Source organism: Empidonax traillii, unplaced genomic scaffold, assembly GCF_003031625.1.
Source record: "Empidonax traillii isolate 1590-97213 ecotype Southwest subspecies unplaced genomic scaffold, ASM303162v1 scaffold534:size827195, whole genome shotgun sequence".
Classification (NCBI taxonomy): domain Eukaryota; kingdom Metazoa; phylum Chordata; class Aves; order Passeriformes; family Tyrannidae; genus Empidonax; species Empidonax traillii.
In genome coordinates, this window is record NW_020955727.1 from 329,112 (window position 1) to 351,300 (window position 22,189).

General features: G+C 53.0%; 1 protein-coding gene across 5 annotated transcripts in view; it reads left to right on the top strand.

The window, feature by feature from the left end:
• TRAF7 (TNF receptor associated factor 7) overlaps positions 1-22,189 on the top strand; it is a 30,030-nt gene that overhangs the window by 5,243 nt on the left and 2,598 nt on the right. For 3 of the 5 annotated variants that reach the window (XM_027897289.1, XM_027897291.1, XM_027897292.1), the window contains exons 2-17: positions 5,794-5,912; positions 6,098-6,155; positions 7,211-7,302; positions 10,980-11,096; positions 12,442-12,534; positions 14,124-14,157; positions 15,393-15,576; positions 16,207-16,341; positions 17,164-17,381; positions 17,972-18,045; positions 18,450-18,498; positions 18,624-18,751; positions 19,730-19,812; positions 20,204-20,243; positions 20,710-20,826; positions 21,880-22,002. In XM_027897289.1, the coding sequence (XP_027753090.1) occupies positions 5,832-5,912; positions 6,098-6,155; positions 7,211-7,302; positions 10,980-11,096; positions 12,442-12,534; positions 14,124-14,157; positions 15,393-15,576; positions 16,207-16,341; positions 17,164-17,381; positions 17,972-18,045; positions 18,450-18,498; positions 18,624-18,751; positions 19,730-19,812; positions 20,204-20,243; positions 20,710-20,826; positions 21,880-22,002 (1,626 nt within the window). In that variant the 5' untranslated portion in view covers positions 5,794-5,831. Of the gene's footprint in view, positions 1-5,446; positions 5,913-6,097; positions 6,156-7,210; positions 7,303-10,564; positions 10,731-10,979; positions 11,097-12,441; positions 12,535-14,123; positions 14,158-15,392; positions 15,577-16,206; positions 16,342-17,163; positions 17,382-17,971; positions 18,046-18,449; positions 18,499-18,623; positions 18,752-19,729; positions 19,813-20,203; positions 20,244-20,709; positions 20,827-21,879; positions 22,003-22,189 lie in introns of those variants that run through there. The other 2 variants (XM_027897290.1, XM_027897293.1) reach the window with 2 other exon arrangements.

Genomic DNA, 22,189 nt, shown 5'->3' on the forward strand with positions numbered 1-22,189 from the left:
AACACGCACCAGACGGAGGGGCCACGTTCTGTCAGTGAGGCTGAACTTCTGCTCATGTTTTATTTCTTCTAGCACTGACTGCACATCTTGGTGTACGGCCCTGGCCCTCGAGAGGCCACCCAAAGGGTGTAAGAAAGGTCCTTCTGGGTGAGAGCATCAGTTCTGTCTTCAGCAGTTATGGAAATCATGGAATCCTGGAATGGTTTAGATTGGAAGGACCTCAAAGCTCATCCCACTCCACCTCCTGCCATGGGCAGGGGCACCTTCCACCAGCCCAGGCTGCTCCAAGCCCCGTCCAGCCTGGCCTTGGACACTTGCAGGGATGGGGCAGCCGCAGCTTCTCTGGGCAACCTGTGCCAAAATTGGTGCTGGAACCTGACCACTTTCTACCACCCATTTGCCTCATGTTTTCCCACCACTCAAACTACTTGGATTAGAGACCTCACCCCCTGATTGTTATATTTGTCATCCCCTGAAGTTTCTCTACCCTGTGTCTCCTTCCAAAGCAAAGACCAGAGTTACAGCATGCAGGAGACAAGAACATGGATGTTTTATGTAGCACCCCATGACATCCTGTGGTTGTTCTCTCGGCATTTGTGATGCTGCTCAGTATCTCACTGGCCTGTTTGGTGCTGTCCTCAGGGCTGAGAGCTCCAGCTCACTGTCCGTGGAGACTCCAGTGTCTCATTCTGGAGCTAAGCATTGTTACTGTTCCCTGGATGCATTGTTTGACACTTATCTCCATCTTACAAAGCTTTCAGCTTGTCTGCCATCTCTTGGTCTCCTCAGTTTTGGGAGGTTTTCTGTAAGTTCTTCACCACCAGTGTGGTATTTGGCTGGTCAGAAGAGCTGAGTGCCACCTGCAAACGTGGTGATTTCACTGCTTGCTTTGATTCAACATCTTCATCTGTGACCTGGAACGAGCTGACTCGGCAGTGGTTCTGAGGGAGCCCTGGCTTAGTCTTCCCTAACCTGAGGAGTGACCTGTGGACTCCACCCTCTGCTTCCTGTTTGGTGACTGAGGTGTCTATCTCAGGGATCTGGGGTAGCTCAGCATTCTGAGGCCTGTGTTTTACAAGTCAGACCAGATGCTGATAGTCCTCGTCACCATGAGATGCTGGTAGTCACAGAACAGTTCATTAGAGTAGGAAGGGACCTCTGGAGACCATCTAGTCCAACTCCCTGGCAAGGCAGGGTCACCTAGAGCAGGTAACTGTGTTCTTTAAGCCCTGTTGATGCGGCTCTCGGGCTCTTTTGGGTGCTATTTCCACCACACATACCAGGGAAGCCAGTGTGACTGTCCCCAGGCTGTCGAGATGTTCCCTTGCTGGTTGCTGTGGGCCACTAAGAACCAGTTCAGAGAATGTGTGGGCAACACCTTGGTCCTGCAGAAGGACAGGGTGCACAGCCTGCCCCAACTGGGCTGGATATACTGGCCCTGTGACCTCCCCCAGAGGAGCCCTGGGTGTGTGAGAGCTTGGGATACAGAGAAAGGGGGTGTAGCCCCCAAACCCACCCCCTGCTCTCGGCACCCCGTGCCTTCCCCTTGTCCCGTGGAGCTGGGCTGTGGGAGCTTCTCTCAGAGCATTTCCCTGGGGACGTGCCAGTACTCTCCAGGATGTGTAACCCTTCTTGTCCTGACTGTGGTGGTGTAAGAGGAACAGGAGCTCTTACGCCATAAATACCCAGGCTGTGAGATAAGGAAGTTCACGTCACCCAGGGGCTGTTCCAGCCGGAGCAGGATAACCCATGCCTGTCTTTCCTGCTGGCAAACACTCCTGCTGAGGATGATTTTGCTGCTCCAGTGGTTTCCTTGGGGGTGAATAACCTTGGAGAGGGCTTCAATGGAGAGAGGAAAGGAGGGGGAAAGAAGAACCAGCAGATGTAGGACACGCTGAGCGTTGCAGGCTGGTGGTTGCGTAAGGCAAAGGAGGCTCTTGCTGGTGTCTTGGCAAGGAGACACTGGGGGACATTGCAGCTGCCAGTCGTGGCACATGGCACCTGCAGGACCCACTGTGTGTGCTCACCTGGAGAGCAGCCAGAGCACAAACCCCAGCAGTGCCCTGGTGCCTGCAGAGGTGGGGTTCCTGCACTGGGAACTGGCTCTCCATCAGGACCAGGCAGGTTTCGTGATGGTTGTGAAGGATGGGATACTCTGCTGTCCCTTCTCCTCATGCCATGTCCCCCCTTCAAAGCCTTGGCCTTTGTGCTTGGTTGTAAGGAACTTCTGCAGAGTATTGGGAATAACTCTGTGTGTGCTCTGGGGGCAGAGAGAAGGCAGATGCCACCAGATCCCTCTTCAGCATAGCCAGTGCTTCCCTGCCCATGGCAGGGATGGAACTGAGTGACCTTTAATGTCCCTTCCAACTCAAACCGTTCCAGGACTCTGTGATTAGCCAGACCACTGGTCGCAGAGGTGATTCTCCTCCCTGCTTTGAGGTGGTTGGCAGGGCTGGCAGCAGTGTGATCCGGGGCTGATCCCACTGGATCTCCCCTCAGCAGTAGGGAGGAAGAGCACCGCTTCCCCCAGCTGCCCCTGCAGCTACTGGTGGTTGGGTTTTTCCTTGCCTGGATTACTACAGTAGGATTTGAAGGCTTTTCTTCTCGCTGAGTCTCAAAAGCCTGAGTTGATCCCCGTGGTGTGCAAATGCTGAAACTCATCCCTTCCCCTGCCTCGCATCTGGTTACGATCAGCCGTGGGATTTACCGGATGGCCAGTCCCCACTGCTTCCTTTTCCAGGGTAGATTTTTCTCCCCCCTCTTTGTTTACTGTAAAAAACACTGAAGTTGCATGTTAGAAAAAAAGAAAAAAAAAAAAAAAAGAAAAAAAGAAATATTAGAAAAATTAACTGCAGGCAAGGAGAATCTGGGTCACAGGCTGGGATCCCCAGGAGGGACGCTCATCCTCCGGGCCTGGGAGCTCGGGACGGTGTAGCTGGCAGGGTTCAGGTGCCAAGCCAAGGTGCAGAAATCTGGCAGAGGTTTTTGCAAGTGCTGTAGGAATCTGATATTATTATTGACAGCATCAGCTCTTTTTTTGCCTCCTTTTAACTTGCTTGGTGCCAGTTGGGAAAGGCCTTTCTCAGTACCTCTTGGAAGATGTGAGGAGCTGTCAGACAGTGCTCCGGGGAGGTGTCTGCTCTGCTGAAATGCTCCTGCCTATGGGTGGGTGCAGAGATTTGGGCTGAAATCAGATATTCCCGTGGCTGCTGGTGTTCTGCAGCCTGGCTGATATTCCACTCAGCATTTTTGCCATTGCTCACATTCCTCTGCTCTCTGTTCAGAGCAGACAGAGCAGGTCCCTGCTGCTGCTTGCAGGTGGGTTGCTCAGCCAGGCTGCAGAGCACGGGTCGTGCTTATAAACAGTGAGTGGAAAATCCCCGTTCCCTTCCTCACTTTGGATTTATCCAAGCTCTGCTGCATCCGTTTCAGTGGGATTTTGGGGCAGGGTGAGACTGGAGATGCTTCCTTAGTGCCTCTCACAGGACACTTTTCCATGGCCTGTGGGTTATCCCTGGGAAGTTCCCAGGCAGGTGCTGTAGGGGTCACTGTAGTGGCTCAGGTGTCCGCAGTCGCTCTTTGTTGCACGTCTGATCCAACGTTTAAGGATATTCCAGAGCTCCTCAAGCTGTTAGTTATCCCCATTTTCGGTTTTCCCTGTCTCCGAGTGCTTTCCCATCGCTCGAGTCACCATCTGTTACATCTGAAGGTGATGCATACCCTGAAAAGGAGAAGGGAATGAAGCTCCTGTATGAGTCTCCAGACAGCCCACAATCCACCATTAGGATGGGCTTCCTCCCTTTCCATCTGGGAATGTTTGTTTGCCCTAAAACCCGATAGGAATATTTTATATGCGAGGTTCCCCTAACGCTGACACGGCTGGTGAGGTGGGAGCACATCCCTGCTCCTGGCTTTGAGCAGTGCAGGATGAAGGGGGTTTGGGCAGGTGTTGCTGAGGTTCTGTGGATTCATATCCCTGAAAAGTGAGTCCCTCTGTTTCTGCCTTAGTGGGAATGACCAGAGCTCAGCTGTGTTGTTACATACAGGGAACCCACGGAGAGGGGAAATCTAGGGGTACGTGCATGTGGTGATTAAGGATGAGATAATGCAGCCTTGAGACATGAGACCCCAGGAAATGTGGCAGTTTATGCCATCACTCGTGGAAGAACTAAGCTTTTATGAGCACTGCATCATCTGGAGAGCCCAGCTGCAGACCTTTTTGACTCTTTGATCTTCGGGCTTTGTAGTGCAGAAATGCTGTGCAGAAGAGGTGAATTTTTGCTGGGAGGAAGCCCAGAGCTCCAGGGGGTTGTCCAAGGCTGCCAGAGGGTGAGAGGCTGGGTGGGGTTCAGACTTCATGGGGCCACAGCCAGTGTTACCCAAAAGCTTTGCCTGCCCTCTCCCACCACCCACCATCCCAATTCCCTCTAATCTCTGTGCCCTAAGGAACACTGACAGGAATGAAAGGATCTGATGGCCACAGCCAAACTTCTGGCTTGCTGGAGCCCAGCTTTAAACTCGGCGGGTCTCCCTGATGCAGCAGCACAACACTGCTTCAGTCCTGCTGGTTTTGAGACAGCTCCAGCAACTCTGCTCAGCATCTCCTCAGGGATCTGGCATTTGCAAAGAGCCAGGACAGTGCTGTCACATGTGTGGAAAACATTATCCAGATCCCTGGTTTTAAGATGGGTTTGGCTTCGGAGTTTGTTGGTTTGGTTTTTCATTGGAATTTTTGTGGGTTTGTTTTTTTGTTTTGTTTTGTTTTAGACTGTAGCTTTTTCTGAGAGTTTAATCCTGAGTAGCAATTCCCTGGATTCTGCTGCTGCTGCTGTTCCTGGCTGCCTGACAGCTGTTGGATCCAGAGCTGCAGGGAGCACCAGGAAGTTGCTGTGTCAGGGCCTGAGCAGAGCCTTGGTCAAGGACAGCTCGAGCGTCACCTTTGCAGTGTTTAAAATGCAAGTGCAGGATGTGCCCAGCCCCATGAGCAGGCAGCCTTGTGCCAGGGCTCTCCAGGGAGGTGGCAATCCCTGGACAAGTCCCCAGTCTCAGCTACACGGTGGGACCCTGTCTCTCTTGGAGCCTCAGTTTCCCTGTCTGTAAAAGTGGAGAAATCACAGTGGTGATTTTGTAAGGAGCTTGGAGGTTTAGGACTTGTCACCTCCAGCCCAGGGGAAACCAACTGCTAGAAACTCCTGAGACACTTCACCTCCCAACAGCTGGAAGTGGGAGCAGCAGGAGTGTGGAAGCCTGGCTGGAGCAGAGCCATCTCTCAGGACCTGTGGGGTGTTCCTTGCAAGGTCTTGTCCTGCAAAAAGGGGGTTTGGTTGTCTTAGTAAACCCTTTTTGGCCTGTCTGTCCTCACTGCAGGTGTGTGTCTGTGTAGCCCCTGGACTCTGCTGCTGGCAGTGAAAATACCAAGACTTACCTTGGACAGAAAGGGGTGCCCTGGAGCACCATCAGGTTCTGAGGTTAAAGAAAGCAAACTGCAGGTGTTTGTGCAGGTTGTTGTTGTGGAATTCTTGACTTTGCAAACTGGAGCTTAGTGAAAATCCGTGTAAACAGTGGGAAAAGAGAAATGAGCCTTATCTTTTAAAAGATAATATTTTTAGAAAATGCTGAACTCTCATCCAAGAATGATTCAAAGGAATCTGACTTTGTCCTTGCCTCTTCCTCCTGAAAGTCCAGGTTTATGTGAGTTTAGGTAAACACTTGGACTTAGTGCTGCAGGAGAGTGTTCTCTGAGCCCAGGAAAATACATACAACAAACCTAACTCCCTTTCCCTTCTTCCACAGAGCAAGCTTCCCATGACTAACAGATGCTGGCCTAGATTATGAGCTCAAACAAGAACGCTCGCTACAATCGATTCTCCAGTGGCACAACAATTATCACTCCTTCAGAAAACACTAACGGGGTAAGGTCACTGCTGCTGGCAGAGCACAGGGACTAGGTGCCTTCTGAGATATGGTATTTTCTTGCCCCTTAAAATTCTCAAAATTCACAGATAAAAGCTAGGAATATGTATGGACATTTTTTCACCGGTTCAGGGAAGATCTGAAGCCTTTATATGCCCTGACCTTCATTTTTTCAATGTTTCAGACAAGAATGGAAACAACTTTTGGACCAGCCTACTCTGCTGTAACAACTATCACAAAGGGTGAGTATTTCATGCTTGGAGCATCTCCCCAAAGCACTGTGGGTGATTCCAGGGTTGTTGTTGTTGTTCTGCAAATCATAAAGCTGCTGGGAGAATCACTGTGTTCATTAGCCAGGGGCTGGTTTTAGTGCTCTTCAGCCCCCATGTCCAGACATGAAGAAAATGAGCAGGCACAGGAATTGTCTCCCCTTAGGCAGAATGAACAGCACCACTGGGAAACTCCTGTTGAAATTAGGATAGTACAACAGGGTTTGATTCTGAGCTCAGCACCAAATCTTACTGATCCCTGTGACAATCATCACCAGCACTGAAAATTCCATCTTCGCTCTTGTGCCTGTGTGACTGTGAGTCACTCTGGAGCTTTGGTGAAAACCCCATGGCCATTTTTAGCTCATACAGGAGAGGATGCAAATGCCTTTACTCATTTAGAATTCCTGTGCCTTGCTCCTCAAAGCTCAGCAGGTGAGGGAAGCCTGAGGCCTGACACGTGGGGTGAATGTAGGAAGAGGTCTGTTTTAATTTTGGAATAAAAATATCCTTCCTTTAGTAAAGACAAGAAGACTTGACACTGATTTAGATCAGGAAATTAACATGTGCCTGAGGAATATGTTTGGATTACATTTGGCCTGGACTCTGGATGGTTTTGGACTCCTGAATATTTACAGTCAAACTTTTACATGAGTCAGTAACGGGATCTCTACACAAATATCTCATATTTAATTTACCATGCCTCCCTTGTGCTGCAAGAGTATCCAGAGCTTCATGGATCTAAGCAATTTTTTTTGGTGGCTGAGATATGTGGGAGTATAAAGTTTCCTTTTAATAGTGTTTTTGACCTGTGGACAGAACATCACCTGTGCTCCTTTCTGGGCAAGCTCTCAGAGATCAGAGCTGTTCCACCTTTGCTGATATATCCAGTCACAAACTGGAGTTGGACAATCCCGAGTCTTTTTCTTTTCTGAGGACCACTTACAGCTACAGAGTCTGACCCATAGTTTGGAAATGTTTCTGAGGAGCCTAAATGCCTGTTTTCCTTTCTTTGCTTCCCTTCAAAGCTGACGGGACCAATACTTTCAAGCAGCACCGCCGGACCCCGTCCTCCTCCAGCACACTCACCTATTCCCCTCGGGACGAGGACGATGGCATGGTAGGTGTTGCCAGGGCCCTCCTGACTGGCTCAGCTGAGAGATGAGAGATGTCTGGTGTTCCTCTGGACTCCCTGATCATTCCATGCACTGTTATATCCAAGGGAGATTCCTGCACTGGGAGGGGGCAAGACCAGCCTCAGCGTTCCTGGCTGCTCCTGTGCTTGGGGAAGCAGCTGATCCTGACCTGGGGCTTTAAGCTGGTGCTGCTGGTGCTCATTTTCACACTACTTGAAATTATGTGGTTTCAAAGCCTGGGAAGTACAAATCCCACTGACCTGTGTGTGAGGGTGTACCTGGCTCTGGGAGGAAACAACCACAGCCAGGGGTGTCTGGGCTGTGACTGAGGCCAGGCAGTCTCGGGCAGGGCGTGTTGGATGGATCCCAGCTGGCTCTGCAGCTAAGGCCATTCCTATTCCCACCTCCAGATGGGGCTTCTGGCCACAGGGAGCGGGTTTGAAACCTGCAGAGTGGGATGTTGGACACTACAGACTGTGCTGGGCTCCTGGGGGCTTCTCACAAAAACCGTTCCTGTGTTTCCCAATATTTTTGTGGAGAAGAACTTCCCCATTTTGTATCTGGCTTTCTTACTCACTTCTGAGTAAGCTGGTTTTGGGGAATTCAGTGATTCAACAGGCCTCAGGGTTAGCTGCTTAGAGAGAAATTAAATCAGCTAAATCAATTAAATCAAGAACAGCAACAGCAAAGCAAACCTCAGGGAAAGGATGGACAGCTCTGAGGCCTGGACCTTCTCCTGTCCCTGGTGCTCCAACCACATCTCACAGCCACAAGCTCTGTTTAGATTTAAACATGTTGGTAGTAAACTTCAAATAAAGTACTTGTAGACTTAGTCAGGTTACAAGACCCAGCTTCCAAGCCAGAGATAAATGGGATCCCTGCTGCTGGAGTTAGGCCCTGACAGAGACTGGGGTCAGCAACAGTGTGGAGCTACAACACTGCTGAAAATAAATTTGACACCAGATTGCAAAGAGCTTTATTGTCAGCATCCTATAAAGTTCCTTCTGTTGCTCAGACATCTTGCTGTGTTTTGTGGGAGCCCATGGGGGTTTTTGTTTGTTTTTTTTTTTCCTAACAAGTCCTTTGAACATTGGCCTGGTGTCCTTGGAGAGTGCAGCTCTCCATCCCATCCCTGACCCCTCGGTGCTGGGCCATTGCTCCAGGCCACCCTTGGCTGTGAGCTCGACCCCTGTGGGCTCAGTGCTGGGCTCACTGTGCCCTTCTCACCAGCTGGGCAGTTCTCACAGGGCAGAGGGGAGGAGTTTTCCAGAGGAGGGGATGCCGGGGACGTCTCATTTGGCCACGTCTGGTGGAGAAGCTCCTTTGAAAACCCCGGTGTCATGAACTGAGGTGTGCAGCCAAAAATAGGGGAGATCTCTCCTGGGATCCAGCCCCAATCCTCTTGGACAGCCTCAGCCCACCTTCCCTGGAGTGCTAAATATGCTTAAGCAAAAATAGCAGGAGAATTAACGAGTGGTTCAGGAAGCAGCATGAGGTGCTGACAATCCGGAACCACCCCAGCCCTGCTCTGCCTGCTGCTCCAGACAGACTCACTAACCCTTTTAGGAAGCTTCATTTGCTTTGTCAAGAAATAATCTGGGATTTCCCTTCCTCATCACTGAGTTTTCCCTCCTCCAGAAGCTGCCAAGGGCTTGTCAGCCATCAGTGAGACAGCTGGAGACGAGTCAGAGCCCTCCTGTGACCTCCACCACCCCTTTTTCTTTCTTTTTAAAGCTTCTGTTAATGAAACCCAAAGCAGAGCAGCATGTTCTGTGTGCAAGGCAGGGATTACTGAGCAGCTGCTGTCGGCTTTCCATGAAAACAGTGCCACAGGTCCCCTTGAGGACTCTGCTGGAGCCTTCACGTGGAGGCTGCACTTGTAGCTGAGGTGATGGGAACTGCAGCTAAAGGTTACAGCTGAGTATTGGGGCAAATAGATACTAATGAGTGAAGGCTGCCTGGCTGTCCAAAGTCTGTTGTTCACAGGGAGCTTCACCTCTGGACTGAGTTATCAGCCAGAAACTATCTATCTTCCATCAGAAGATTTGGGTGCTCCATCCTTGGGCTGTTTGAAGAGGCGCCTGATGTTTAGTGCAGATGTTTAGACCCAGACAGTCCCAGGATGCCAGCACATCCTCTGCCATTCCCTGTTGTCCCTGCAGCCCAAGGGAATGAGGGAGCTTTCTCAGCATTTCTCCCCTGGGTAGTTAACACCAACATCACCCCAACACAGGGCTCTGAGCCCACAGTGTTACTGAAGCCTTGAAAGTCCGTGTCTCACACCTTTGCCTCCTGGAAATGTTTTTGGGCCGCAGTGCCCCCTCTCCATTGCTGACCACCTGCTTCCCTGCAGAGCCTGCCTGTGCTGCCCTCAGCTCCGTGTCACCTCCAGAGGGGGAACTATGCACAGTCATTCTTGTTATTTTAATAACTTCTGTTACTGGTGGAGGAAAATAATAAGCTGAATGGATACACATAAAATTGATTTACTCATTATAACCGTTCCTCCTCAAGGTTTACCTGTTTAGCCAATAAATATGCTGTCTTTAAGAAAAAGCTTTATGCTCTGGCTTCTAAGCAGATGCAGCAGCTCTGAGCTCCTGGGAGCCCAGGATCATAAAGCTGGAGCAGCAGAGCAGTGTGAGGAACCAGCAGGGTCCTGCTCTGCTCCTCTTCTACAACCCAGCCAGGCTGCACTCAGGCTGCAGCCTCTGAACCTCATCCTGCAGCTTTCATTGCTGGATTTCCTGACTGCCCCTCATGGAACACGAGGGAAAGTGTTTTGCTCTCGAGGTGCTGCACAGGAACCCAGGGCAGCAGAGTCTGGTCAGAAGCTGGTGCAGCTTCTCCTGTCAAAACATCCATTCTGCTCCTTGACTACCTCTATTCCTTCTCTCTGCACCCTTCCCAGTCTACCAGGAGCATCTCTTCCCAAGTAACCCGGCAGTGGCTGCACTCCCAGATGGCTTTGGGACCCCCAAATCCAGACGCTTCATGATCTGAAGAGTGTCCAGTTTTGCTCTGATGCCAAGTTTCGCCTTGGCTACATGCTGCTGGTTGATATTCCGCCCTGAGAGATGCACTGCTGGTTAATATTCCAGAGGCAGCATTCCCTCAAAGCCAATCCCAGGGCCGCTGTAGGCAGGGGGATCGCGTTGGTTGGTGCGCGGTGTCCGCTCCGCTCTCCCTCCCGAGCAGGAAGCGGCAGAGCCGGGCTGTGAGGGAATTCAATAGAAGGAAGTCTCCACACTTACGCAAAGAAATTTGGCAGAAGTTAGATAGCGAGTGCAACAACAAGTGCTGCTGCAGAGACTGGAGACAGGGCAGGAGCTGGAGCAGTCTCGGGGGGAGATTTACAGAGCTTTCCGTGAAGGATTAATTCTTCCAGACCATTGCTCTGCGGGTGCCCACGGTAAGTGCACAGCGAATGCACCTTGGAGAAAGGGACGTGCTTGGAATTCAGATGTCAGCCCGGTTTAGGAAGTTAAACCTTAATCCTCTCTCTGAGCACAGTGCAGGAAGGGCACACAGCAGCAGGGCCGCTCAGTGCAGCTTGGAGTGGAGCAGCGTAGGTTTGGGAGGGAGAGGACTGAACTGGAAGTGTTCACACAGAGTTTGGGAACTCCTTGGACTAACCAGAGCTGGTTTTATCTCTTTGAAGCCCCCGATCAGCACCCCACGCCGCTCTGACTCTGCCATCTCCGTCCGTTCATTGCACTCCGAGTCCAACATGTCCTTGCGCTCGACGTTCTCACTCCATGAGGAAGAGGAGGAGCCAGTAGGTATTTGGGATTGTCTGAAGGAGCAGTATTAGGAAGTGCAGTGTCAAAAGAGTAACTTAGTGGACTCTTGTGAGAACACAGAGCTGTCACAGACGGATTTTTTTGATGCCTGGCTGTCAGAACTCCGGCTTTAACTTTGTTTCCACCACTGGCTTTGCTTCCTTGTGAAGCATTTCCCTCTCTGTAGAGCGAGGACAATGGTGAGGCTTTTCTGCTTCCCAGATAAACTGCAAGTCTTTGCAAAGTCCTGTGTGATTCCCTGGCTCCACTGCAGAGCAGTGGGGGTTGCAAAGCTCAGGCTGGTGGTCTGGCCCCAGACAGCAGGAGAAATACAATTCCCCACGGATCTGGAGCCCCATCCCACATTCAGGGCTGTGTGGCACCCCACTGACTAGATTGTAAGCCCCTGGAGAGTGCAAGGAGTTGTCTGCATGTTGGGGGAAAACACTTTTAAGCTGAGCTTAGCTTGTAACCCAGTAACTAACCCCAGACTGGATGAATGAAAGGTCAGGTGGCATCTTGCCACTGATCTGGGGATAAAAGTGTGTTTCATGTTTAGGAACCCAGGGGGTTGTGTTTGCATTTCTGAGAGCAGTACGGGTTGAAAAGACAGACTGAACTGCAGAGACTGATTTGAAATGCTCTGAAATGTGAAGCCCTGCCCTGGCATGGCATGGAGGGCTGTGCTGCTCCAGGAGATCATGCTCAGGGTCCTGGAGAGCCATGCTGCTCCAGGAGGACGTGCTGGGAGCCCTGCAGAGCTGTGGGGCTCCGGGAGGACGTGCTCACAGCCCCGTGCTGGCAGTCGTAGTTGGTAAACAAAACTGGAGAGATGGGCCCATTGCAGCAGAAACAATGTTGTTTCTGCTTCATAAGGGAATGAAAGAGCCCTTCCTCCAGGATGTTTCAGAAATACAAAAGGGCAGGCTGCTCTAAAATTGCTTTCAAACTCTAGGCTTAGTACATCTCTGACAACGCTCTGTTCAGCCCAACCAAGCACAAAGTCCCAGCCAGTGCAGCTCACACAGGGCTGGTGACTTGAGTCACCGACAGAGAGGATGGTCTGAGCAGTTTGCTGTCAGGTCCTGATCCTGCCAGATGCTGGTGGTCCCCAGTTTGTGACGAGCTGAGGGTCTCCAGCCATTCCCAATCCCCTGCCTCTTGCTGCAGCTCAGCAGATCCAGACAGATTGTTTGGTTGAGATAGTGAACCCCTCGGTGTGCCCAGTGCCCCGGGCTCCCCGAGACTCACCTCTGAGGAGTATTTTGTTCCTTCTGCAGGGGAAAGCTCTTGTGTTCAGACTAATCCTTGTGCTGTCTTTGTCCCTTTCTGTCCCCGCAGGAGCCCCTGGTGTTTGCTGAGCAGCCCTCTGTGAAGCTGTGCTGCCAGCTGTGCTGCAGTGTGTTTAAGGATCCGGTCATCACAACCTGTGGGGTAAGGCAGAGCTTTTTAGCTCACCAGCACGGGCTCCACACGTGTCCTGACTGTCCCCACTGGCTGTCCAGCGCTTGCCTAAGGTTGGATGGCTTTTCCCAGGAGAGCTGCCCTGTCCTGGCCACGTTCAGTCTCCTTGCTGTGGCTTCCATGAGGTCTAAAACTCCTCGTTCTCTGTCCTGAAGGGCTCTGCAAGGAGCTCCAGGGCACCTCTGGAATGGCTGCTCCTCAGCTGGAAGTGTTGCTTATAAAACAAAAATGGCTGGAAGCTTCATTTAGTTAATGCTTGCAAAGGGATTTGAGATGCTCAAATGAAAGGCACGGAGTATTATGAATATTCTTCTGGATTCCATTTTAGTGGGATTTAATAGAAGCTGTAAATTATTCCTGCTTCTGTGGTACTTGTGAAGAAAGATGGCTTCGAGATGTGCTCTCTAGTGCTTCTGATGTGCTTCTGATTGCCAGGATGGGGCTGTAGCAACAACAGCTCAGGATTGTTTATTGCAGTGAGGGTGCTATTCCCCACAAGTGCTGGAAACTGGTGCAGTTTCGCTGCAGCTCCTCACAGAGACACTGAAATGTGCTGGTTAACATGGAAAAACCCGGCTAGAGGGAGCAGGCTTGGCCTGCAGTCCCGGGCTGGCAGCTCCGGAGGGCGCTCCGTGCAGCTGTGCCGGCAGGAAAAGGAGCAGGGCAGCAGATAGCAGAGAACAGCTCTGGAGAGGGGCTCGCCCAGCCCCGGCCCCCTGGCAGGGGAATGAGGCTGAGGAGGCTCCAGGGAGCCCACGGGGCAAGGTCAGGACCAGTGAAGCGCTGCAGCCTTTGTGTTCCTGAGTGTGGCAGATTGCTACTTCATCAAGTTGAACTGTAAGAACGGAGAGAGAGGGAGCTATTTAAAGTGTCACAATTCACAGAGCATTTAGTGGCTTACAAACCAGCTGTTCCATCTTCCTGGCAGCAGGACAGGGCAGCTTCAACTACCTTAGAAGAGCTCCAGAGGCATATGTGTGAGGGGCTGACTGGGCAAAGACAGGGAGAGGCCAGGCTTTCCCCTTGCTCCTTCCCTTGAGGACTTCTCAGGGTTGTGGGAGGGATGATATGGGCTAAAGTGGAAGGTGAAGTAGGGAAACCCCATGCAGATGTGGAGGGTAGGAGGGACTTGGATATGTTCAAGACTAGTCAGGATGGAGCCCTGCGCTACCTGGTCTAGTGGAAGGTGTCCCTGCCCATGGCAGGGGGTTGGAACAGGATGATCTTTAGGTCCCTTCCAACCCAAACCATTCTGTGATGCCATGAATATCAGAGTGTGGCAGAACATGCCCGTGGCTTTGGCTTCACCACAATCATGGCCCAGTCCTGAACGGGGCAGAACATCAAAGTTTAATGCTCTCAGGAGCAGGACCTGTGCTGCACCCTGAGCAAGCAGCTGGGCTTTGCCCTGTGGTGCTGAGCTAAAGCAGGCAGAACAGCTGCTGAGGTCCCTGAGCCACAGGCTTGGGTATTTCCCACTTTTCCCACCATTGTCCACAGGGAATAATTAGCCTGCTCTCATTTTACGCTGATGCTGCTGTTCCTCTCTGTCTCCACAGCACACATTTTGTAGAAGATGTGCCTTAACATCTGGTGAGTACAGAACTATTCTTGTGTGATGCAGTCAAAACACTGTTATTTTCTGGTTTGTTTGCTTTCACTTAAAAAGAAACCTGCAGAAAAACGTTCAGAGAGCTCCAAACAAGCTGCCAGTCGGATCTGCCGCTGCAGCAGTGAGGGGCTGGGGCTCGGGGGCCGTGCAGCTCCCACGGAACACACTGGAGCTTGGGCACTAGAGAGAGGGCTGTGCCCAGCTCTTGGGCACAGGATGTTCTCAAATCGTGGAATATGCCCTGGATAATCCCAGGATAATACACGTCTCGCCCAGAGCTGACCCATTGATTTCAGACTGAAAGCTCTCTGTGGCTGCCTGGCTAAGGAACAGGGGGCTGTGTTTGGCAGAGCCCCATCAACCCCTCCTCCCCCAGCCCCTCAGTGCCAGCGCTCTGGCCCCTGCTTGTGCCCCACAGAGCTGCTTTAGCTCACCCAGCTCTTCCAGAACCCTGAGGGAGCCCAAGCCTCTGGCTGCTGGCCTGGGATAACCAGCTCCCACTTGGATTGGACTCTGCACCACAGAAAAGACTTTTTTTGGCACAAGCCTGTGCCCTTCTTGGCAAGTTGTCGTTCAGCACGAAGCCAAGCCGTTGGCATCACCAGCACAGGAGGGGCAAGCTCTTTCTGCCTTACAATTTTCACCTTTCACATGTGAAGGGTCCCTCTGCTAATCTCCTCACTGTGTTTTGCTGTGTCTATCCCACATGTTCTGTAGCAAAAGGCTTTGCAGTTGCAATCCCAAGTTGCTCAGCTTTGCTCCTGCCCTCCATGCTTGTGTTTCTGCCTCTGTTGTAGCCAAATGCAGGTCAGCCTCTTGTCCCTGGTAACAAGTGATGGGGCAAGAGGAAATGGCCTCAGGCTGTGCCAGGGGAGGGTCAGATTGGACATCAGGAAGCATTTCTTCATGGAGAGGGTGGTCAGGCATTGGAAGGGGCTGCCCAGGGAGGTGGTGGAGTGCCCACCCCTGCTCAAATTATCATGGTCTAAAAAACCTGTAACTTTTCCAAGCCCCAAGACTAACCAAAGATAGTGGCTCACAGACCTTGTGTAATGTTCATGGCTCGTTCCATGGCCACCCACCTGGGACTTGGCTGACTTGGCCAGGGAAGGCAAAGGAACAAAATCTCCACACAGAGGCTCCTGGAAATGCTCCTGGAAATGCTCCTGCACTGTCTGAGTCCTCGCTGACGGTGTTTTCCCTCCGTCCCTGGCAGAGAAGTGCCCCGTGGACAATGCCAAACTGACGGTGGTGGTGAACAACATCGCGGTGGCCGAGCAGATTGGGGAGCTGTTCATCCACTGCAAGTACGGGTGCCGAGCCGCGGCCAGCAGCAAGCCCACCGCCTTCGAGGTGGATCCCCGCGGCTGCCCCTTCACCATCAAGCTGAGTGCCAGGAAGTGAGTGCCCTCTTCCAGCCTCTTCAGGGAAGGGGCTGTGCCAGCCCCTCACACCGGAGCTGCCCTGGGGTGCAGCTCCTGCCAGCGCTGCTCTGCTGGGCTGTGCCGGCACCGGGAGTGGGCAGGGGGGGTGGAGGGGATAAATCAGTCCTGGGTGGTGGTACAGGGGCTGGTCTCAGGTGAAGGATGCTGGTCTCTGCTCCCAGCTCACCTGAGTGCCAGCACTGGGACAGGGACCCTGTGAGAGCAGCCCCCCTCACATCTGGGATGAAACACTGTGGTATGGTCAAGCAGAGACCTTGGGGTTCTTTTTGTGAGAGGAACCCTCCCCATCCCAAGTGCATTCCCTGTTTTCCCTATCATCTGGCTGTTGCCTGTTGTTTGTGGGTGCCTGAAGGCTCAGCCCTTCAGCTGCAGAAGTGGATGTGCCCTGTGTAAACATGGCCTGTTATTACTCCCCATTTTCTGGCCAAATGGGGATTAAAAACTGGAACTGCAGTCTTAGAGCGGGAGGCTTTGGACCTGACAGCCTCACAGGGCTGGTTTGCTCCTTTCCTGACAAACTATGTTGCTTCCATTAATTTCTGCTCATTGCTGATTTTCCCTGCTTGTGTTTCTCTCCATGGGCAGAGACCATGAGAGCAGCTGTGATTACCGGCCCGTGCGTTGCCCCAACAACCCCAGCTGCCCTCCTCTCCTCAAAATGAACCTGGAGGCACACCTGAAGGAGTGTGAGCACATCAAGTGTCCCCACTCCAAGTACGGGTAAGGACTTGATGCTTTTGAGTGGGGAAAGTGCACTGAAGGTAATTCCTGAGCTGCCTTTTTGGTCGCTGCAGCCTTGGGGTGGCCCCAAGGACTCTGAGCAGCTCTCCTGAGGCCAAGCTCAGGATCACAGGGGTTGCAGGAGGCAACAAAGGGTTGTCCAGGCCCACCACCCAGGGCAGTGGTGGAATCACAATCCCTGCAGGGACTTAAAAGCTGATGTGGCAGCTGGGGACATGGGCTAGTGGTGGGCTTGGCAGTGCTGGGGGAATGGTTGGACTCAGTGGTCTCAGAGGCTTTTTCCAGCCTCAGCAATTCTATGATTCTATGATCCTAAGACATGTCTTGGCAGAGGCAGAGTAAGACAAGTCCTGGCAGAGCATCCCTGACTCCCTGCCATGCTGCAGGCCCTAGTCAGCATCTGCTGAGGTCAGCTCCAATATTTTCCACTGATTTTGGTGCTCCTGGTGAGCACATAAACCGACACCACACTGTCTCTTGCCCAAGATCTGCCTTTTCTTGCAACTACCCAGACCAACAGTCCTGTTTGGGGCCAGTGCTCTGGCTGGAAGAACAGGAGCTGCTTGGCCTCCATGTTGCCCCGCAGTTGCCTCCACCCAGCAGGATCATTAAGATTGGAAAAGACCTCCAAGATTATTGAATCCCTCCTTTGGAGGATAATGGACCACAGTAGCCCTGCTCCTGGTGGGAAGAGCAGGACGGCCTGGGAGCCACACAGGCCTTGGAGCTGCAGTGGGGAGCCAGCTGAGCAAGGAGTCTCCGTGGGAGCCCTGCTCCAACCAGCCTCTGCCTTCCCTTCAGGTGCACATTCATAGGGAACCAAGACACTTATGAGACCCACCTGGAGACGTGCAAGTTCGAGGGTCTGAAGGAGTTCCTGCAGCAGACAGACGATCGCTTCCATGAGATGCAGGTGGCCATGGCCCAGAAGGACCAGGAAATCGCCTTCCTGCGCTCCATGCTGGGGAAGCTCTCTGAGAAAATCGACCAGCTGGAGAAGAACCTGGAGCTGAAGTTTGGTGAGTCTGCACTGGACGAGCTCTCTGGGCAGAGCTGTAGGAACGGGGAAGCTCTTTGTGTGGATGATGCATTACAGGTCTCATTCCATGTTTAAAACTGGTGCTGAGCAGATTTTAGGAGGTTCAGATATTCCTTGCAGAGGGACAAATAGGGGTTCCACTGACTTTGCTGCCAGAATATCCTGGGACCTAATCCTGCAGTCACTGGTCACGTGGCCAGTCCTAGAGATGTCTACAGGCAGCTGCCACCTTTCTCCTGTGGCTTCTTCTGTGCAGTCCCTGGGCACAGGACAGGCCCCTATAAAAATCAGAGAGTCAAATAGCCAACAGTGCAGCCATGCTGGAGTGAACAGGGCCCTTGGACACCTCTGCTCTGCCAGCCCTGTCTTGCTCCCAGATTTGCTGGTTCTTCAGCATCCAGGTACAACTTCCATTTGAGGAGCAGGCACGCTCCTGCTTTCCCGGCCGATAGCAGCAGTGTGTCCTCCCTCTGTGTTCAGAGGCTGGGTGGCAGTTGGGTGTCCCCTGCCTGTTCCCTGGGATGCCCTCAGTGGCTCTGCAGTGACTGTGGGCCTGTCCTTCTCTTGCAGACGTTCTGGACGAGAACCAGAGCAAGCTGAGCGAGGACCTGATGGAATTCCGCAGGGACGCCTCCATGCTGAATGTGAGGAGGGGCCCTGGGCTGGAGCAGGGATTGCATGGAGTTAGCTGGCTCTGCTCCTATAGGCTTGTCCTGCAGTGGGAGAAGCCCTGGGGTCCCCCCTGCTTGCTGGCTCTGCTCACCCCGGGTTTGGTTTGCCTTTGCTGCAGTTGAGGTCTGGGAGAGGGTCTGAGTTAGAGGCAGCCCCGTGAGCACGTGCTGCTCACGGCATCGAGGCTGCTGCTGGAGCTGGCTCTGCTGCCTTTTCTCAGCCTGTTGTTGTTCTGAGAATGAGTTAACAGAGGAAAGGAGCTCTGCAGCAAGGGAAGAACCCTCTGCTCCAAAGCCTGGGCCTTTTGCACTTGCCAGGGACACTGTACCCTTCTCCCTGCTTGTGGAAAGCTCACACGGCTTGTTCTGTTTTTCAGGACGAGCTCTCGCACATCAACGCTCGGCTCAACATGGGCATCCTCGGATGTGAGTACCCCTGTGGGCTTCCTCCCCTGGGGCTGGCTGTGGCTGGTGGCCCAGGGAGCTCTTTTGGGCAGTGCAAAGGAACAGCACTGCCCTCCCACCTCTCACCTGCCCTCTCCTTTCTGCAGCTTATGATCCTCAGCAGATCTTCAAGTGCAAGGGGACCTTTGTGGGCCACCAGGGCCCCGTGTGGTGTTTGTGTGTGTACTCCATAGGAGACTTGCTCTTCAGTGGCTCCTCAGACAAAACCATTAAGGTAAAAGCTTGTCTCTTCCGTGCACCTTCTGCACTGTCACGTGGGAGAGAAGCTGAGTTCAGTTTGTGGGGTGGGGGGATGTCACTTCCTAAACTTTCTCCCAGAGAATCTTAAATGATTCTTTGTGATTATAGTTGGGCAAAGTTCTCTGCGAGGAAACATTACTTGATGGTGAAATTGAGAGTCAAGAGTTATTTTTGCAAAGCCCAGATTAGAACCTCATCCCTGCTGCTGCTGGATTTGCTTTATGTGGTGTTTAGGGTGTTCAAGCCTATTTCAGCTTCTGATTTTATTTTCCTTTGTTGTAAAAAGTCATTTTAGAACAAAGCATTTGTCCCTGATCCAATGTGTCCTTTTCCCATTTTATGGCATGTTTGTTTTCCTTTGTCCTGTTTGCAATAACTCAAACTGACAGCACTGCTCTGGTGCAGCCCTTCCCAGTGTCACTGTGGTGGCTGCTGGCTGGGCTGGGGACCCCCACGGGCTGCCACAACTAATCCTGCCAGAAGCAGAGCTTTGGTTTAGTTTCCTTGGTCTTAGAGCCACGTGGAAGAAAACAGATATTGTTGTACTTTAGGGAAAGAGAACTCCCCTGTCCTGGCTGCACATTCCCTCCTGAGAGAGCAGAGTGTGCTCAGGGGGAAAACCTTTGCAGTGGCAGAGGAGGCTGTGCTGTGCCACTGGAGCCCTGGGACAGGGTGGGAATTGCTGGAGCAGGAGCCTGAGAGCTGCTCCTCTTGTTCAGTGTGTTGTGTTGGCCTGGGCTGAGGAGGACAGAGCTGCAGAGGGCTGATACCTGCTGCTGGCCTGGATCTCACTGGCTTCAGCCTGACCCTTTGCAGCAGATTTCCTTTCCCAGACAAGTGTATCCGTGCCCAGGGCCCGGCAGGCAGTGCCCAGGTGACAGACAGCCTGTTTCCTCCTTCCTCTGCTGACATCCTGCCCGCTCCCCAACTCCTGCCTTGTGTTTCCTGTTAGGTGTGGGATACCTGTACCACATACAAGTGCCAAAAGACCTTGGAGGGTCATGATGGAATTGTACTGGCTCTCTGCATCCAGGGGTGAGTGGAGAGGGACATCTGCCCCTGGGAAGAGCAGGGCATGGGGACTCCTGAGCATGCCCTGACAGTTCCCATCCTCTGTCCTGCACGGGCCAAAAATGTGCGTGAGAGGCACATCTTGCCTCTTTGCTTTTTAAAAACGGATAAAGCCCTGTGTCCTGGCTGTGTCCCTGGTCACCAGCAGGGTGCTTGGCCTCCTGCTCCAAGGGCCAGTCCAGCCTGGCCTCCCACAAGCCAGGAGCCCCACTCTCGGGGTGGGCGTGTGTGGCCTTGTCCCAGTGAGGCCGTGGGGCTGCAGCTCCTGGCCCAGACGGTGCCTGGGGATGAGCTGGGACCCTGCACGTGGCTCTGTCCCTCCCTGACCCCCCTTTGTCTTCTGGTGACATTCCAGGAACAAGCTGTACAGTGGCTCTGCTGACTGCACCATCATTGTGAGTACCCAGACCCCGCTCTGCAGCCGGGATGGGAGAGCCACGGGCTGCTCACGAGCAGGGACCTTCTTCTGGAAGGCTCTTCAGCTGCCAGTGGTGTGGGACTGAAAACCTGTGTGTGCTGTATCCACTGCCAAGTCACTCAGGGGTTGGATTGGGGGGTTTCCTGCAGGCTGGATTTCCCAGTCCCTGCTCCTGTGTGGGGAGCAAGAGGCTGGTGCTGTGAGCTGGGACAGGGTGATTGGTCCTGGTCAGCCAGGACAGTGGCTCAGATGAGTGCCCTGTATGGTCATTCCCTGCCTCCAGAGGCAGAGAGGAAGGGCCTCAGCACAAGGGACCTGCCCTGCCCCTCAAGGGTGCTCCTGCTTAGTGGGTTTGGCAATGCTGGGGGAAGGGTTGGCCTCGATGATCTCAGAGGGCTCTTCCCATCTAAACCATTCCGTGATTCTGTGATTGTCCTTTGCAGGTCTGGGATATTCAAAACCTGCAGAAGGTGAACACGATCCGAGCACACGACAATCCTGTTTGCACTTTGGTCTCCTCACACAACATGCTCTTCAGTGGCTCCCTCAAAGCCATCAAGGTACAGCTCAGCGGGCTCCCCCGGGGCTGGTGTGGGACCAGGGGTACAAACTGTCAGGCAGAAGTGTCCAAACAGGAAGAAAGTGGCATTTTGGTCTGTAGGTGACCTTGTTGCTATGCTCTCCTGAGCCACAGAGAAGCCAGCACTGCAGAGGTTTAGCCCATGCTCTGCTCTCAAGTCAAAGGTGTTCTGGGACCTGGCTGCAAAAATTCTTCATTTCTTCTAACTCCGTAAACCTGAGGCTGCAGGTGGAGTATCCTGGCAATTCCCAAGTGTGTGTGTCCTCGGGCCCCCAACAGACCTGCTCAGACCGTTAGGAATCGTGTCTGGGCTCCAGAATTGGCTGGGGATTCAGGCTGCCTGTTTTGAAACCGCCTCCAAAGGATCTTGAGTCTGCATTCTCTACCTAAAACATGCAGAAATCAGGGAACAGCTTTGCAAGCTGCCCTTTAAAGCCTTGGCTGGATTCCCGTGGTTCTGCTTCCAGCTCCTGGTGAGGCAGCTTATGGGCCCGTCCATCTGTAAGAGGATGTGTGCTCTTTTCTTTAACTGGGGCCTGCACTGGTTCAGCTCTGGAGAGAGCTCAGGGCTGGGGGAGCAGCCAGACTGAGCAGAAGGAGAATATGGGGCCTTTTGGGTTTGCCATCCCCAGCCACTTCCTGCCAGATGAGCTGAGCAGGCCAGGAGTGAGTGCTGCTCAGAGTGGGGACTGAGATCTGTCAGTCCCTGCGTGCCAGGGGCTGGGAGTGGAAGCTCAGGGCAGTTCCTTACTGCAGCTGTGGTTTAGGTTTTCAAGCCTGTGGCTGTGCTAGGGAAGGGTCTCTGCCAGCAGTAATGCAGTCTCCAGGCTGGCTCCCTCAGGGAGCGTGCTGACTCAGCAGCTGTGTTTTATCTGCAAGTCCGTGGGTTCAGGCCATTCCCAGCGGGCAGCAGAGCTGGCACAAGGATCCCCACAGAAGCTGTGAGGGCCTCTTGCAGGGTGGGGAGCCCTGGCCATGTTCTGCCCAGCCCCACTGGGATTCTCCTCCATGTCTGTGTCTGTGCTTTCCACAGGTCTGGGATATCGTAGGTACTGAGCTCAAGCTGAAGAAGGAGCTGACAGGTCTCAATCACTGGGTGCGAGCGCTGGTGGCTTCCCAGAACTATCTGTACAGTGGATCCTACCAGACCATCAAGGTGGGGCCCCGGCACTGGTGGTTCCCAGCAGCTCTCCCTGTGCCCCTCTGTGCTCTGCAGCCTGGCCTGGAGGAGCAGGACGAGGCAGCTGCTGAGATCTGAGATGACTGCTGGCATGGGATGACTGACATGGGATTCTCCCGTGCTGATTGCATCTCTGCAGGCTGGGCCTTGGGAGCTGCTGGGG